The sequence below is a fragment of the Lissotriton helveticus genome, chromosome 2_1 (assembly GCF_964261635.1).
Source record: "Lissotriton helveticus chromosome 2_1, aLisHel1.1, whole genome shotgun sequence".
Classification (NCBI taxonomy): Eukaryota; Metazoa; Chordata; class Amphibia; order Caudata; family Salamandridae; genus Lissotriton; species Lissotriton helveticus.
Window position 1 is genome coordinate 1,338,172,048 of NC_136059.1, and position 17,905 is coordinate 1,338,189,952.

At 43.7% G+C, this 17,905-nt stretch overlaps 1 protein-coding gene across 2 annotated transcripts in view; it reads right to left on the reverse strand.

The window, feature by feature from the left end:
- Positions 1-17,905, reverse strand: part of LOC144818641 (UDP-glucuronosyltransferase 2A2-like) — a 370,404-nt gene that overhangs the window by 309,951 nt on the left and 42,548 nt on the right. Inside the window, exon 1 of one of the 2 annotated variants that reach the window (XM_078676265.1) lies at positions 16,982-17,780. The exons of the other annotated variant lie outside the window; for it this stretch is intronic. Within the exon in view, the coding sequence (XP_078532391.1) occupies positions 16,982-17,702 (721 nt within the window). The 5' untranslated portion in view covers positions 17,703-17,780. Of the gene's footprint in view, positions 1-16,981; positions 17,781-17,905 lie in introns of those variants that run through there. 2 annotated transcript variants of the gene reach the window in all.

Sequence of the window (17,905 nt, forward strand, 5' to 3'; positions counted from 1 at the left end):
TCAGGAAACAGGAGCTGAATCTGGTGTCCGGGCCCTTTTGAGGCCTAGAAACGGGGACTTTTCAATGAATTAACGTGCACACTGTGAAACGTGGCAACGTAGCTTTACATAGGCCTGATATTCGTTGCTTTCACGAAGACTGGAAACTGGCATACTAGAGTTGGACACAACTGTAATTGCGTCTTTAATCGATCGAAAGGGAATACATATGCATATTGATCATGCACATATAACATAAGATGGGGAACACGTAGGGACACAGAACATGGCAAAATTTACTTTTCCACAATCTACTGCAAAAACCTGTTCAAATATTTTCTTCCCCAAAAGACTAATCCCTAGTTTTTGGGCCTCATTGTACTCCATAAAACATCCAGTGGCTCCAGAATTTTTCATGGAACGCACTAAAGACCACTTCTTCAAAATAAGCATCTAAACGTCAATGTATAAATGATCATGGGACAACCTGGTAGGTTGAGTTAAAGAAGGGATGCTAAGATGGCTCAAGGGTAACTCTTCACTATGTCTCCAGCTCTTTAGTTTTCCGTCGTCTTTATTCCGGCAAAGGTCTTGGTTTGTCCATTTCTGGATCAAGGGCCTCTGAGTCTGGATAAACAGTCACAAATGAAATGCCCTTTCTTCCCACAGTAAAGGCATAGCCCTTTCTTCCGCCAATCTTCTCTTTCCTCCGAAGTCAGAGATGCTCTCACTGACCCAATTTCCTTGGGTTCTTGAGATGGGAGTGAGTGAGTTTCTGAAGGTCTTTGTTGTTCAGATTGGTTGTAGGTCCTTTCTTTTCTCTGGCTGCCCCCTTCCTTTCATTAAAACGGTGGTCTAAACGTAAGGTGAGATCTATCAAGTCTTCACATGATGCTGGTTGAGGGTCCACTTGTGCAATAACATCTTTTAATTCTTCTTTTAACCCTTGATAGTATGCTGCTGATTGTTTTGAGGGTGGCCACTTGGTGTCAGCCACCAGCCTCCAAAAGGCAATTAACTAAACCACTAGATCTTTATTGCCTTGTCGTAGCTCAAGCAATCACGTGTCCGGCAAAAGAGACGCTGATCTCCTATCAAATACTTTCTCAAAATCCATTTTAAAAGCCTCCCAATCGTATACGAGGGGATAATCTCTCTGTACCGAGGGGACCGCCCACTATGCTGCTTCTGCTGATAAATAAGAAATTAAGAATGCCACCCTGGCTTCATTTAATACAAAAGCTTTAGGTTTACAGGTAAAATGTAACTTCACCTGCCTAAGGAACACCTGAACCTTGCTAGGATCCCCATAAAACCTTCCTCGTAGGGCTAACAGTATAGGTGTAGGTACCTCCACTACCACGGGATTAGAGTGAGTTTGGGATCCAACCCCTACCTCAAACGGATTCGGCTGGATCCTTTGTACTCTTGCCTGAAGAGCTGTGGTCTCATTTCGTGATGCAGTAACTTCTATTTGGACGGCATCAAGAGCTGCTATGACGTTCTCTAAGGTGAATTCAACAAAAGGGGGGACACTGTTCCTGATGAGTAGTGCAGAAAGTCTCTCACTCACCCACTCTAAAGAGAAAGAAAGAAAGGAAGGGAGCAGGGGATCCTAGGTCAAGGACTCACTCAAGTAGAGGGAAGAGCAAGTCTTGCCACTTGTAGCCCTAACACACCCGAAGGATGACATGCTTCATCATGGGGCACTTGCTCCTCGTCGGGCCGGCGCTGCAGTGCCCTACTGGTCCCCTGAAGGGTCACTTTATCAGAGATCTTTAGAGAACTGCCGTTGTGTGCATGTAGTTGTGTGGGGTGAGTCCTATATGGATGGTGACAAAGTGTGTGCAGGGAATTAAAACTGACTAAGGGTTGCCAGGAGAAGTACTTTTAATGTGATGGTACCCTTGTCAGAATAAAAAACCCGTAGGTTTGAAATTACCCCTGTTGGCGCAATGTGCCCAAGTAACTGTGAGGTCAACATGATTCACGCCTATGTGGTCATAAAGATCTGTGGCGTTCAATCAGGACCGAATAAACTATGTGTGATGTTTTGTGCACGTGAATAGTGGTATAAAGGTAAACCCCCTCTGGACGATCAGTGCAGGCCAGAAACTAGGAAGTCTGTAGTTTTTGCTACAACTAAATAGTCAAAACCACTCCTGAACGTGACTTAATAAAGAAAGGAGAAGTACTCCAAGGGCTGGAGGCGTAGGGTGCCCGCACCTTACCGGGAGTTTTGCTCGGGTGCCGGCTCATTCACACCTGCCCCATCCTGACGCCTGCCCAAAATTCCTCAAATGGGACCATACTAACTTAACCCAACCTGGAGGACAAAATGAGTGGGCCGATTATTCTGTAATTCTTACCTGTCCTCAAGGTTGGTTTGATGTTTAAATGGGTCCACCTCTCAATAGCTTCAAGTCTAACAGATATTACATCACAGACTATTGAAGTGATCAAGTGGGGGAAGCAAAGGTAGGGATCAGCAGGGAGGCATATCTGTAATAAACAACACACAGTTAGTGAGATGAAAACGTTAGAGGTACTTTCTTAAGCTCACAGTAATTATCTCTTCCCTCTTCTCTATAGAACAAGAACAATACCTGCAAACAAAATAACTGTATAGATAGTCGTCTCTTGATGCGTTGTTTCTTCACAGTGGAACAAGTTATGTAGTGATAGGTATAACTAAATGGAATAGAAAAGGATCATAAATATCCTGTTATATTACTAATGTTCTGATAAGCACTTATGCTGTCTCTACATACCCCTTTCTTTGTCATGCAAGGTATCACAGGGGCGGTATTAGCGAGTCCTCTAGCATTTCCACACTTTTCCCCTGTTGGTAGGCATGACAAATAGCAGAAGATAAATGAAAACATAGAATCAACAAGGTATTACTCCAATAGCTTCTGTATGATATATACTTCAATGAAAACGATTATATATATTTCAGGTTGATATATGCAAAGTCATAAGCAAAAGCCGGTACCTCTCAGGAATCTAAGAAAAGCGAAATGCCATGGTCAGACTTTAAACCACAATGGAGTTATCTTCACACCGACTGAGATTTGAAATAAAAGTATTTTAAAAATCTTTTTATTTGAAGAACAGTAGTTCAGGTACAGTACAATACGTAAGACTTAGGGTGTATCTCCATGAAATAAAAATTACTAGCCGCCGCCTCTCCTATGTCCTCTTCCTGGCTTTTTGGGGGAGACAGGAAGTAGAAAAAACAAGGACTCCCAGTCTCCCTGCAGCCAATCACAACACTGCAATGCACTGTTGTGATTGGTCTGAGCACCGTGACACAGTGCTCAGCCAGGGTTTGGAGGGGTGGACATGTTCTCCACGCAGGCTGTAATGCAGCCTGCATGGAGAACATGGTATGTGCGCATGCGTGTTTTGGGCGGCCTGAGAGGGCTGGCCAAGCACTCATGCTCACATAGGGAGTGCAAACCACTCCTTCCTCTGCTCTAAGAGCAGCCCAGCCCAATAAAGCGCCACTACGGGGAAAACTAAAATGATAATAACCTTGGGTTATTATCATTGTATTTCTCCTTTTTTTACACTGCAAAAAGCAGTGGGGCGACGTTCCTCCACCTTATATCAAAAATAAAAAAAATTAAGGATGAACTGTCCATAACTCAGGAGTTATACTACAAAAGTTGAGAGTTCTGATTCCGGAGTCTGCAACAGAAAATAATTGAAGTGACCCATTAAGGACATCATGGAATCATTGCCACAAAACGAGCACTCTGATCTGGTTTTCTTATCTTGTTGACAGGGTTGAAAAGGAATTAATAGCCTGTCATCTATGCAGCTGCTTTCCTACAAAAACTACCCCCCACACCCTGAACATGTCAGAAATCCAAAAACATACATGGGAGAGAATATTCCTTGAATTTTTTGGTTCACTTGACAATGGACATCACCATCTGACTCACGATTTCCATTTGTTGAAGATCTTTCATCTACTACTTAAGAATGAGTAATTGAAAGACTGGATGGCATCTTGGCGACATGGGTGCACCAGCCATAGTGAAGTCTGACAATGGCCTGCCTTTCAGTTGTCGAATGTTTAAAGATTTCTTGGAGCATTTGAATGTAAAGCATCAGAAGAGCACACCTCTGTGGTCGCAGACCAGCGGACTTGTTGAGCGTTATATGGGTATGCTAAAGAAAGCAGTGCAGCATGCTACTCTTGAGAAGCTTGATTTGAAAACTATGTTGAATTCTACCTTGAGATCTTATCGTTCAACACCCCATTCGACCACAGGTGAAAGTCCTACGACATTGATGTTCAGGAGAGCAGTGAACATCAACTTACTTCAATGAACAATCATAGAAAGAAAGATGAGAGAGCAACTCATGAAAGGACTTGGTTAACAAACAAAAGATGAAAGCGTATGCTGACAAAAGACAACATGCAAAAACATCATCTTTAAGGAAGGAGATCCACAGCCCCACTACAAATAGGGTGAAGAAAATCTTATGCTCCATTTGATCCAAAAACTTTTCAAGTGGTGTCTACTAAGGGACACTTGGTGACTGCCCAGCACCCTGGAAAGTCTATTGCAGAGACTCCTCTCATTTTAGGCATTTAACAAATTGTTTAATCAGATTTAACTGTTGAAGGAGAAACTGATTCTGAAACAACTGTGACCGCTGTTACCTTTACATTGGTGATGCAGGTACTGGACATTGGGGATGCCAAATCCCAGTTTCCAAGAACAAGATCAGGTCATACAACTAAAGCGCCAAAAATATTGACTGAAGAGATTTAATTGTATATGTCGATCTATATATATTTTATAAAAAAATTGTAAACAGAGGGGGAGATGTAGTGTTTTTGCTCCTGATGGACTCTATGTAGATGTAACCTAAGTGTTAGAACGGAATTCAAAGAAGGTTGGTCTAGAATGATGAATTTGCAGTTAAGCACAGAGAAATAAAGAGGTGTAATGCTAAGCTCTGTGTGGGGCATAGTTATTGGTGGGTACCCAGGCTGGGGAGGACGTTACAATGAAGAAGATGTAGACTTCAAATTGGCGAAACAAAGGACAACCATTGGATTGTTTCCCACAAAGACTGAAGATGATTTGCCCCTTGAGTGAAGTATTGAATTGTCCAGGAACTGAGAAAGATTAATATTATTGCTGTCCCATGCTGTCCTGTGGTAGCAAATCCTGCCGTAATACTGTTTCAGATACCCTGTGAAGCTGAGTGGTTCACAGTGATTGACTTGTGTCAGGCATACTTTTCTATCCCAGTACAAAAAGAGAGTCCGTTTTTCTTTGCGTTCCAGTTCCAAAATAGGATTTTGGCATGGTGCTGAGTTCCATAAGTTCCATAAGGGTATACAAAGAATCCTTCCATCATCAACCAGATCTTGAAAAAGAATCTGTAGACTCTGAAGCTACCGTGCAATTTTTTCCTAATTCAGTACATTAATGACTTGTTAGTGGCATTGATGTCACAAGAAGCATGCAAACAAGACACCATTGACTATTTGGCTGAAAATGTACATAATGTGTCTCTGAGCAAATTCTAATACTGCCAGAAAGAAGTCCTGTATCAAGGGCATCATATAAAAAACGGAGCCAGGAAGGTGTCGCAGGAGAAGATATATGCTGTTCTGAAAATTAACCCTCTCACTATGCAGAATGTTTTTGGGAATGGTGGGCTACTGTTGCTGGTGGATGCCTAGATTTTTTCTAGTGGCTAAGCCTCTATAGTGGCTGACACACAAGGATGTGTCTGACCAATACATTGGGACAACAAAAGCATGAATGTCTTCCTTAAGCTGAGAGAATGTCTTTGGCAGTCCCCGCCTCTAGGAATGCCAGATTATAGTCAAGAGTTAATTTTATATTGCAGTGAGACCGAAGGGTGTGCTCTCTCAGTGCTTATGCAAATGCATGGTGACTCCAGAAGACCGGTCACCTATTTTTTAACCTCTCTTGACCCAGTAGCCGCAGGGATGCTGGCTTGTCTAAAGTGGCTGGGTGTGGCAGGTTTCAGCAGATAGAGAGCATAGTTATGTACTATCTTCTCGGAGTGATAGTTTCACATTCAGTGAAAGTGCTCCTTATGCACAAAAACACACAGCACTTAACTAGCAGTTGTTTTACTAGATATGAGCAAATCATACTGGCAGCGGACAATATTATATTAAAACAGTGATCTTGCCTAAATCCTGCTACATCATTGTCATTACTTGAACCTGAAATTAATGTGGAGGAGGGCGAGCATGACTGCCTCGATGTGATTGAATAGTGCACCAAGCCAAGACCTGATATTAAAGACAAACTCATTGCAAAGCTTGATTATATATTGTTTTGGATGGTTCATCCTTGAAAGATGATGGGGGAAATGTGAGATCTGCTTATGATGTTTGCTCAGTAGAATGTGTAGGTGAGGCCTCCTGGTTGTGTGATGTAACATCTGCCCAAGTGACTGAACTGGGCACTATTAGTAGAGCATGCTGTGTTCCAGACGAATTGAATGTTACCATTTACACTGATAGTCAATATGGCTTCAGGCAGTTGTGAGCTCAGGGGGGATTTATGACATCTTCTAGATTTCCCATCAGGAATGGGAGATATGTGAGAAAGCTGCTCAAGGCCTTGCAATGCCTCTTGGGGTAGTGGTTGTGAAGAGCACAGCTCACAGGAGTGGAAAAAAATATGTCACTGCTGGAAATTGGTATGCTGACGAAATTGCCCAAGACTGTGCTCATGGGTCCTGTGCCTTCAATGGAGATTATTCAAATAAATTTGAAAGCATGAATGCCTTGAACCTACTGTTAACTGTTGCTGATACATTGGGGGAGGTCAAGATGCTGCAGGAAGAAGCACCAGATAGTGAGCAGCAGGGATGGGTCAGAGCAGGTTGTTTGAAGAATGAGGATAAGATTTGGTTTTCTGCAGAAGGAAGACCTATATTTCCAGACAGTCTATTGTCACCTATGGTCAGACATTGAAACTGTCCCACACACATAGGGAGGTACGCTATTGTGCTGTCATTCAAGCAGAATTGGTTTAACCTCCAGTTTTAGGGTGATGGCCGAGAACCTATGTCACTGGTGTGTGACATGTCAGCAGTTAAATGTGGGAAGGAGAACACCAGTCACACCGAGTCATGTAGAGAGATCACAAGGTCCCTTCAACCGCATGTAGCTAGATGTTATTTAAATGCCTTTGTGTGATAGCCTGCAATATGTTTTAGTTGTCGTGTGCATTTTATTCCATCTGGGTAAAAGCGTACCAGACTAAGAGGAATGACAATCTCACTGTAGCCAAGCTACTGCTGCGTGAGTTTATTCCCCGGTTCAAATTCCCGGTTTCCCTAGAGTCAGACTGTGGAACTCATTTCAATAATGAGGTCATGAGAATGCCAGGCATAGTCCAGAATGTTAATGACATGCTGAAATCTCACTGTGCAAAGGTGTATGTGTCTACATCACTTAAGTGGCTAGATGCTCTGCCTCTAGTGTTGAGGAGAAATCCTTGTACCCCTGATCGGTGGACAGGATTGTTGCAGCATGAGATACTCCTGCCTGCTAATGTGCTTGTGAACATTTCAGATGATAGGTTTCTCAGCTACTTCAAAGGACTGGCTGATGTGGTGCATTTGGTCACGCACCAGGTTGAAGCTGTAACTGCTGTCTCTAGCTAAGACCATTGTCATGAGCTCAGTCCTGGAGACTGGTGCTGGTGAAGAAGCATGTCAGATCCTGGTCACCAACACAGCTTTCAAATGTGGTGGAATGCCTAACAGGGTGCATGGATTCCATACTCAGAGAGCAAAAAAGTGGTGACATCAACCACTAATTTTCAGAATCGAATGTTTGATCACCCCAAAGGAGCAGAAGGGGTAGAAGAGTGCACCGATGTGTCATAAAGTCTACAAGAGTTTCAAAGCCAAGAAGTGTCTCAAAGTCAAATTGAGGTGAGTGTCAAACCTGTGGTAAATGAGTCAATAGCACCCACAGCAAATCAACCCAGTGAAGTACTGGATGAGGGTTCTATTCTAGGAGAAGGACTGAATCTGTGCAAAGCATAACTCAAACTTACACCGAGCAGACAAAGCCAAGAAAAAAAAGTAACAGTGAAAATAAACAGTCATTAGTCAGGAGATCAAAGAGAACTAAAGTGTTTAGTCAGAGATACTCATGTCCTGAGTGGACATACTTTGCTGACAGGAAACTTGATCCAAACATTTTGGAACCAGGAGATCAGTGGACAGTGTATGCAGGACCATCATGAATAGGACTAGCACAGTGAAGGTTGTTACATTTGGATTCTTTTGAACACGATCATTAAAAGTGAGCTACATCTATGAATGAGCTTACTGATTACAAACAAACTGTACCTATAAACTGTATTGAACACTGAAGATTCCCTAGGGTCAACACTCCTGCGGAGGAGTACGGTTTTTAGAAGAAGATAAAGTGTGGTTAGGGATGACTCACGAAGACAACTGTGCATACAATATTTTGTTTGAAACAATACAGGTTTGCAACTTTACAGAAGTAGAAAACAACAAGTGGAAATAAGTTCTTCCTTTAAGGTCTGAGAGTAGAGAAACAATGATGATCCTTTCAAGAACCAATGTAGCCTAATTGCAGCTGTAGTGCTCATGGTTATTATCCTTTTTATGAGTACATTCCTAATAGGTTTGAGTTCCTCTGCGGACACTAGGCCTATCAAGCCTAACCCCTCTCCCACTCCTACCGTTTCTCACCCTACGGAGAAGCATGAATTGGATTATAGGATTTTGCATAGGGATGCTTCAGGTGGAGAATTTAATCAAATGTCTTTTTCAAATTGTTACATGAATATACTAACCTAATGCAGTCTAAGGGCTGGTATGGTTGCATTCACTTAACTGCGTCTCTGAGGAAGGTAGGACCTACCATCACATTCCCCTCACATATGCCACTTCTTGTAGTATAATCCTTAGTTTTTTGTATCATTAAGATAATTTTGAATACTATTTTTCTTCAGTTATGATTTGTCCTGCCAGAAATGCCTATGAAAAATCATTTGAATCTGCATGCCAATGCCAAAGAAATGGACACTCTTTGCATTTATTTGTATCCTGGAGAAACTTGACAGTTCCCATGCCCATAGACAAAACCTTACTTGTTTGTTTAGTCAAATTAAGAAAACATTTATTGATGATCTGAACTTTGCGTTTGTACAGTGGGCAGCAAGGAGTCAACAATGCACTTTGGGCCATATGTATCAACATACCCTTTTGCGATTCCTTAATAGCGATTTTTAAGGAATTGCTATTTAGAAATCGCAAAATGGTGTGTATGAAGAAATTCGCTATTTTTTTAGCGATTCCTTAAAACTCCTTAATTGCGATTAGCAAATTGCTAATCGCAATTAAGGAATAATTTCAGATTCATTTCTATGGGCCAGGAGGCCCATAGGAATGAATGGGAAATTATTCTCAATTTGCGATTCGCAATTTGCTAATCGCAAATTGAGAATAATTTCAAGGGTGCAGGGGTGTCTCAAGAACACCCTGCTGCACCCCTGAAAATGACATGTGTGCGCATATGGCGCACATACATGCCCTAAGGGCATGTATGAGCGTCACATGGCACCATTGGATTTTCCAAAACATTTTTTTTTAACGTTTTACAATGTAACTCTAATGTTAATTTCAAAATGTTTTCACGTTTCTTTCCTCTCATAGCAGGGGCTTTATAAACTGGGGTATGAGGAGAATAGATCATTCTTTGTTCTAGCAATTTTAACCTAGAAATTAATTGGATACTTGTTATGACCTATTGGATGTGTTACGATGGGAAAGAGCCTTCTGTACCAGGCGGACCAGATTATTGCTATCTCCATAGTCACACACCTGTGTGAGCCTTTGATTGGCGTTGGATACATATGGAGTCTGCCTGCTCCCAGAACACCGCAAATTCTTATTGGCTCCGAGGTTGGGGAGTCAGGGGGAAGATGTTGCAAGGATAGTTAAATGTCTCTTAATTGTGTTGCTCAGGAATAGTTTAGCGGATCCTGACCTAACTTCGTTGAGAGAAGGCCTTTCCCTAACTTAACCCGCTAAACGCGGCGTAACTTCTGCCACGGTGCGGGTGATTTCTTGCGCGGGCGGGGCCGCGTCAGCCAACAGACATGTGCAGCACTACAGAGGTAGTGCTTGCGACAGCCGTTGGCCGACGGCAGCAGCAAACGGGTTGATTTCCAGTGTGTATAAACACGGTTGTTGTGCTCATCTCAAAATTTAAAATAAAAGACAAACGCCACCATATGGTGAACTGTCACTAGAGCCGGTGCTTGAATTAAGTGCTGAGCACTGGAAACCACCTGCACAAATTAAGCACTGAGTGCGCGCAGCAGGAAGGCCTGTGGCGCTGCTTTATGGCAAAAACCCATACATGAGGCCCACAGTGTAAAAGCAGTGTTTTCTACCAGCAGCAGATAGGTACCACTGGTAAATATGTCATTCAGCCCTGAAAGCAACTGAGGTAATGTCCTTTTAACTAGGGTTGTGAAAATGATGTCGCTGTAGCTCACGGAATTGTCTGTTTTACCGATATTTGTGCCCTGACATAGTTTTTGCTCCCAACTGACAATATTTCTTTGTAAGTGCTAGTTGCCCTGAAATCGGATGTGCTGTTTCCTCGTGTCTTAACTTTGAAACAGTTTCCATTGCGACTTTGAACATGATAGATGTTGGGTGTATTTTTTCTTGAAATAGCTTACAAGTGTCATTGAGGTTCCAATTGTAACGTGAAAGCACATATGCAGAAAACTCCATAACCATGGATAGTAATCATAGTATTAATTGTAGAAAGTCCACAAAGAAGAAATTTGCAACTTCGCAAACCTGTATTTTTGACCAATTCTCAGCCACTGGTTCCTGCTACACTAGTCCAGGACATAAACTGATGTGTACTGGTTTACACCAATGGGTACTCTTTTTTGGGTTGTTCGTGGCATGGTACTAGCAGAGAATTCAGCTGTGACACACATTCACAGAACATGCCGAACAAATTTACTATGTGTCTTGTGGAGAAGTGTTTTGTGGCGTGTAGCGGTATTGAAGTTCTGAGGTTTGGGGGTCTTGCCTCCCATTGCCCATTGAGTAATGGACACCAGCTAATTTTTACTTATATATGTGAAAACTGTTTTTAAAAAACACAATAAAAAAATGCTTACTTTGTTATAAACAAGCATTGGCAGAGCCAAATGCTGTCTCATTTTTGACCCATTGACTTTTGCCACAGCATTGGAAAAAAACTTTTCTGCAGAATTGGCAAGAATGAAAAAAAGCAAAGACAAGAAAACAACAAAAAGGTGTGCTATCATGAAGGCTCATGAGTCAATACACTCCTGGCAGCTTTGTCGTTACACGCTCCAAGCAGGCAGAGAGAGGGGTAGTTCAAACGCTAACTTCCACATCGGACACATTTACACCGCAGTACTTATGTATTCCTCTACCCTGACCTAAGGTACTAGAAGTCCTTTTCATTTGGGTTGGAATGGGAGATCGGAATAGGGTGATTACTTGTAGGTACTATTGACCTTTTTATCACCTCTAGAGATCCTTAGACAAAACCCAGGTTTTAACTTACATACCCACCCCGAATAAGGGTAGGGAATTTGATTTCATTGGTCCTGGAGAAATGCCATGGATCCCTCCTGGACCTCGAAGGCAGGAAACATGTCGACCTCACCTTATAAGCACTATATACTAGATTGTCACTCTTCGTAATACTGCCTCGACAATCTACACTTATCTGTTTTGAATCCTACCAAGGGGACCCCTGATTAAATACATCTCTGGGTACCTCTTATGTAGTATTAGACCACCTCTTTCTCACTATATTGACTATTGAATGCCCACACACTGCATGCATCATTACGGCTGAAACAAAAGATCTCTGCCAAAAAGCCCTCTTGCGGGGCCTGTGGGGCATTGCAGTGTAGCCCCCATGAGGAGGAAAGCCCGATGGTGAAGCATGACACCCACAAGTGTGTGTGAGGGCAATACCTTTCAATAAGGAAGAACCACTCACTTTACCCACTCCAACCTTACGCCCTCTGTAAAGGAACAGTCACCTCCTCTTGCTCAAGATAGATGCATGATGACATACGCTCATACCTCCAGTATAAGGAGGGCACCATTTTATTTATGTTTATATTTAAAGGTCCAAGAGATTGAACCCTGCTTGGTGCAGTAAATAGGAATGAACTCATTTTTACTTCCAAGAAAGCACTTTTTTGAAAGCAGAAGGATCCAGTAGCAAATAGGAGCTGCCAGACCACCATTAAAATCTGAAATAAAATAGTTAATTTTAAGAACCAAGAGGGACAGAGAGCAACAGAGGAGTGGGTGTGGGATGCTAGTGGTTGATAAGCAATGGGGAGTGGGGGGTGATACAAAAACAGTATGGGGTAGGAGGAAGGACAGGAATGGGTTGAGAGGCAATATGTAGTGCATGGGATGATGAGAGGAGAAGCAGCACAAAAGAGAGAGCAAGTGAGGAGAGGAAGGAGCAACACAGAGTTCACAAGATGGGTATTTAGGGGGGAAGAAGCAAATGAGAGAGAGCGAAAAAAACTCATGCAGTCCTGTGAAGTGCTTAAAGAAAAAAAATGTGAGCAGTTGAAGGATACAGCCATCTGATCAAAATGATAGTTAGTAAGGTATGCTCAAGGGGAGAGAAAAACACAAGAAGAAGGAAATTAATTGAATATGACATTCATTTGAGAGTGACAAGAAAGTCAACCATTGGTAAGCAATGGGCAGCCTCCCAGCCTACTGAAGATTTTTAGGTCTCGGCTAGCATAGGCTGCGCACATGCGCAGTCTTGCTGGCGAGATGTAATGAGTTAGACTAAGTTTCACTAGCGAGGTTAAGCCCCGCCCCTCTTTTCCATTGGCTGGCGTCACCGTTCCTGCTAAACGGTGGCCAGCCATTGGAAAAGAGGTGTTAGTGACGTATTCTTTTCTCTTTTGAAGCCGTCCCACTTGGACTGGCTTCCTTGACTTACTGCTGTGGTAAAAGGTTTCTTATCTTCTTTATGGGGCGAAACAGATGGCCCCATAAAGAAGATAATAAACCTTTTACGCCAGCAGCAAGTCAGGCTGAGGCCGTCCGATTGGGACGGCTCTGAAAGAGAAAAGAGAGAAGCAATGCTCGCTGCTTCTGTGTATTGTGGTTTCAGCTGTTTCAGATATAGCCCATAATTTCCCTCTTTAATATATAACTTGGCGCATTATAAGTTCTTCACAGTTAACAACTCCATTTTGAGTAAGTTCTACTCCTGTTTTGTACACAGTAAATAGGCAAACATATTTGAATGCCCTTGATATGGGGCGCTATACTATTTGCCTAAGTGTTCATTTTGTAAACTAATTGCAACAAAAAAAAACATTACAGTTGAATCGTACTCGGAACATGATAACATTTCAATAAATACCAGGTGGCACGTTTAGTTATGTTTCGAGATTTTCGGACATGGATAACACCAAAAACTGATGCGTGAATGTCCCTTCTGTAAATTGCAGACCCCACATTCTTTTTCGTTGCCCCGGAAGTTTGTTAAGGATATTGACGCGGCGTTTAATCAGGATGGAGAAATGACGGCGACTGTCGCTACACAGCAATCCGGGGAGGCCTGTCACTTCTTGACGAGCGGTGCTTCCATCTTTGGTGGCAGGGCTGCCGTGATGGGATTGCAAGGGGGTGGGTGCTAGGTGAGGGAACGGCTATGCTCCCAATGTTTGTTTAATTCATCAGATTTTAATTTCAAGTGAGCCGTCATGTGCCGCAATTAAACAATAATATAAAATGTGGCTTAGGTAACGGATGCATGTACCGGAGCTGGTTTAAGTTGTAGATTTATATAGCGCCGCTTAGCCCCGATGAGGGCATCTAGGCGCTGTACATGGGCACGAGGAGGTTTTGTGAATTGCCGAGACTTGCAGGACATTGCGGGATTGGAACCGGGATCCCCGGCTCCAGAGTCAACAGCTCTGGCCGCCCCGCCACACCCTATACTTTCAGCTGTACCACCCAAAATATTCCCTTTTAAGTAGAGAAAAGTGCGAGCATCGTTCTTGGGCTTGGAAATGCCACTGCTCATAAAATGCAGAATTTGTGGGTACCTTTTTATATCTGTTTATTTTTGAGAGGGGGTCTGCAAACACTGTATCCTTTAAATCGGCTGATATTTTCAATATGCACATTTTATTCTGATATCGCGATATTAATACTCTGAACTGGCTGGAATGAGTGCTCAGTTTTTCTTTTTCAAAAACCCAACTTTCTCTTAATCTGAAGTTTTTGCTTTTAGCAGAAATGCCAGTATGACACTAAGGGGCCGATTAGGATGGCGGTAAATCCGCATCCTCCGGGCTAGCGGTGTCTGCAAGACACCGTAAGCCAAATTAGGATGTGTGGTGTAACATGCTTTTCCACGGCCGCTTATCCACCGTGGAAAAGCATGTGGTCTTTGGTGTTTGGGGGCCCGTTGCAGGCCCCCAGGTTGTCGGGGGTGGGTGGTGCACATGGGGGGTACCTATGGTACCTATGGTACCCCCCCTGCATTTGCATGCACAAAGCGGCAGGCACCGCGCGGTGCCTACCGCTTTGTGCATGCAAATGCAATGCATGCATTTTTAACATTGTGCTGGGTGCTGCTTGAAGCAGCACCCGCTGCAATGTTTAAGATACAGGATGTGACCGCCAGGGTGGCGGTCACATCCTAATTGGCATGGAGGGAACGCTACTGCCCTTGCGAACGGTCCCTCCACCTCGGGGTGGTCTTTGGTGTTTGGGGGCCCGTTGCAGGCCCCCAGGTTGTCGGGGGTGGGTGGTGCACATGGGGGGTACCTATGGTACCTATGGTACCCCCCCTGCATTTGCATGCACAAAGCGGCAGGCACCGCGCGGTGCCTACCGCTTTGTGCATGCAAATGCAATGCATGCATTTTTAACATTGTGCTGGGTGCTGCTTGAAGCAGCACCCGCTGCAATGTTTAAGATACAGGATGTGACCGCCAGGGTGGCGGTCACATCCTAATTGGCATGGAGGGAACGCTACTGCCCTTGCGAACGGTCCCTCCACCTCGGGGTGGCGGACGGACGCAAGTCCGTCCGCCATCCTAATAGGCCCCTAAGTTATAGATATTTTCTATCGGCTGTGGTACTCCTTTCTTCAATCCCTAGAAGGTTGAATTGTGGCGTCAGCCCTGCTGGACCACGATTATGTGCTGAGGATTGCTCACTGACCTCCGTAGCACGCGTTCAACCGACTGAGCCTCTGTAGGGGGCCACTCTTGGTAGAAATTCGGGTCACAGTGTCTTTATGCTGCTTCAACCCGTTCTCCAGGGATTATGCATAAGTTTGTGAAGTGTAATGAAAAGTAAACGATAAACAGTTCGGTGGAAAAATAAGATTAAATGACATTCAGTGCAATTTACCAAATTTGAACCTCTGACAGCGAGCTGGTGATATTACGCAGACCTTATGCTGATCGACGATGCAGAGAGAATATTACATGCTATATATACATCTAGGGCGACCATAATTTCAAAGCCATGCTGCTGGGCTGCGGTTTCCTGCTTCTCCTGTACCAATTGGGAAGGAGAACTTCGGAAGAGGCGACTGAAAAGATTACCACAGAGCCCTTGGGTTTAGGAGCCGCCCCCTCCCCTGCCATGGAGCCGCCATCCGGGCCGGAAGAGCCCTCTTGGACCCGACCAGGCGGCAGGGGAGACCACCCTCTGACCTCAGTTGCCAAGTAAGTGAGAAACTTGTCTAAACAAACAAATGTTCTTCCATTTTTCGAAGTCAGATCGTCTCTCTTGTGACCGCTGACAGCCAAGTCACTCTCCTTGCTTGACACCAGCCGCCATTGTTCACTTAAAAGGTTTAATTGTGTGAGCACACTATGCTTGTTAACTACATTGGCTCTTGGAATTATGCTATGTAGCTCTGTGTATGTGTGTGGCTATATGTGTGTGTGTGTGGCTGTGTGTGTGTGTGTGGCTCTGTCTGTGTGTGTGTGTTTGTGTGACTGTGTGTGTGTGTGGCTATGTGTGTGTGGCTGTGTGTGTGGCTCTGTGTGTGTCTGTGTGTGTGTGTGGCTCTGTGTGTGTGTGCAAATGCAATAGGTCTCGCATTTTCGGGAGATTAAGCTATTGGCATTGTAAATGACAATGCCATTTATTTATCTGTTTTCAAAAGCAACCCGTAAATAAAAAGTTTGTCAGTTACAATGCCAATAGCTCTAACTTTTTCGAAGGCGAGACCTATTGCATTGTAAATGCTTGTTTGGTATGGTCCACAAGATGTCTTCCTCAAACAGACAGCTAAAAGACATTAATAAAATTCACTGAAAAGTATATGAAAAGTCCAAATTATTATTTTGATACATCTTCGGTCACCTCAGTGAAATGCAGTTTACAAATACATCATGTGGCACAACTGAAAAGTGTACATGTGCTGGTTTTTCCTTGCCACCACAATTCTGCAACAAAAAGTGAAACATTGGCTAAATGCTATGAAAAAGCAAAACATGCCACCACTCAATTGAGCAGAACTGAAGAAGAAGAGTGCCGAAAAAAGAACCAACATGGCTGGCTAGTCTTCAAAATTTCACAACCATAAGCTTTCTCTTTATAACCTGGACCTCCTTACTTCGGGTTTTAGGTTTCCTGGGATAGGCAGCTAGTCTGTCTCACAGGCATTGAGGTGCTTTATGAACATGTCCTGATACAGTTCCTCGAGCATTTAAAGAAATGTTTTTACTCAACAGATTTTTGGGACAGACTGGTGGAACGGATTACTCAGCCTAAGGGGCATGGCATGGTCAGAGGTAGAGTCACAGTTGTGGACTGAAGCTATTGTTTGTTGTTTGTACCAGGCCTCATGACACCCTTACACTACTTCACATGCTAAATTAATAACACCCCCCCCATCAATCGCTATCTTCCTTACCTGTGACCTCAGTGTAGTAGTCACTCAGGTCTCCATACACGAGCCAGTGGTAGATCACATCCTGAGAGAGGGTAAACAACACATTTTTCACCCGTTGCACGAAGGACATCTGGTCAGTGAAGCTTATCATTGTAGCAGGGACGTAGGACGGAGGGGCTGGGATCTGCCCACAAAGCCGCTCCACTGTGCTGGCCACGGAGAACCTAAAAGTGTAGACGAAAGGGATTCCCAGCAGCTCGGCTACCAGCTCCCCACAAGGGACTAGTGGATCCGAAAGAAGAACATTAAAACCCGCGTCTCGTAGCTTGGCGATCCGTGCTTTGTCCAAGACCACAGAATCACAGGCTTGCCTTTCCATGGCCGTCATGTTGGATATGGATTCTTTAAACCTCAGGACGGTCTCCCAGTAGGACAGGTCAGGCAAGTCATAAATCCAGAACTTGAACATGTCTTCAATAGCAGCCTCCACCATGTCCTTGGTAAACGGGACTGGGTACCACTCAAGGTTGAAAGGAGATGATTTGTCTGATTCAATGAGTAACTGAGCTGGATTCACCAAGACAGTCACGTGGTGGCCTCGGACAACAAGTTCTTCCAGGATGAATTTTATATTAAGCCAGTGACTGGCATCGGTAGGCCAGACTAACACCTTCCCACAGAAGCCCTGCCCGAGGCACCCGACATGAATGAAAAGGAACACGGAAATCCATCTCCGAGACATTTAACTGCAAGTAGGTGCACCTGCTGCCTCTCACAACTGAGGACTTGAAATAATGAGTGAAACCGTGGCACGTTGGGCAACAATATGAAAGTAACTCATATCAGAGTACAGCTGACATATTCAAGTAATGATTAACTTGAACTCACATGGGAAAGAAACACGTGCAAAGTCCTCTCAGAATTTTCTGTGATTGACTAGGACGC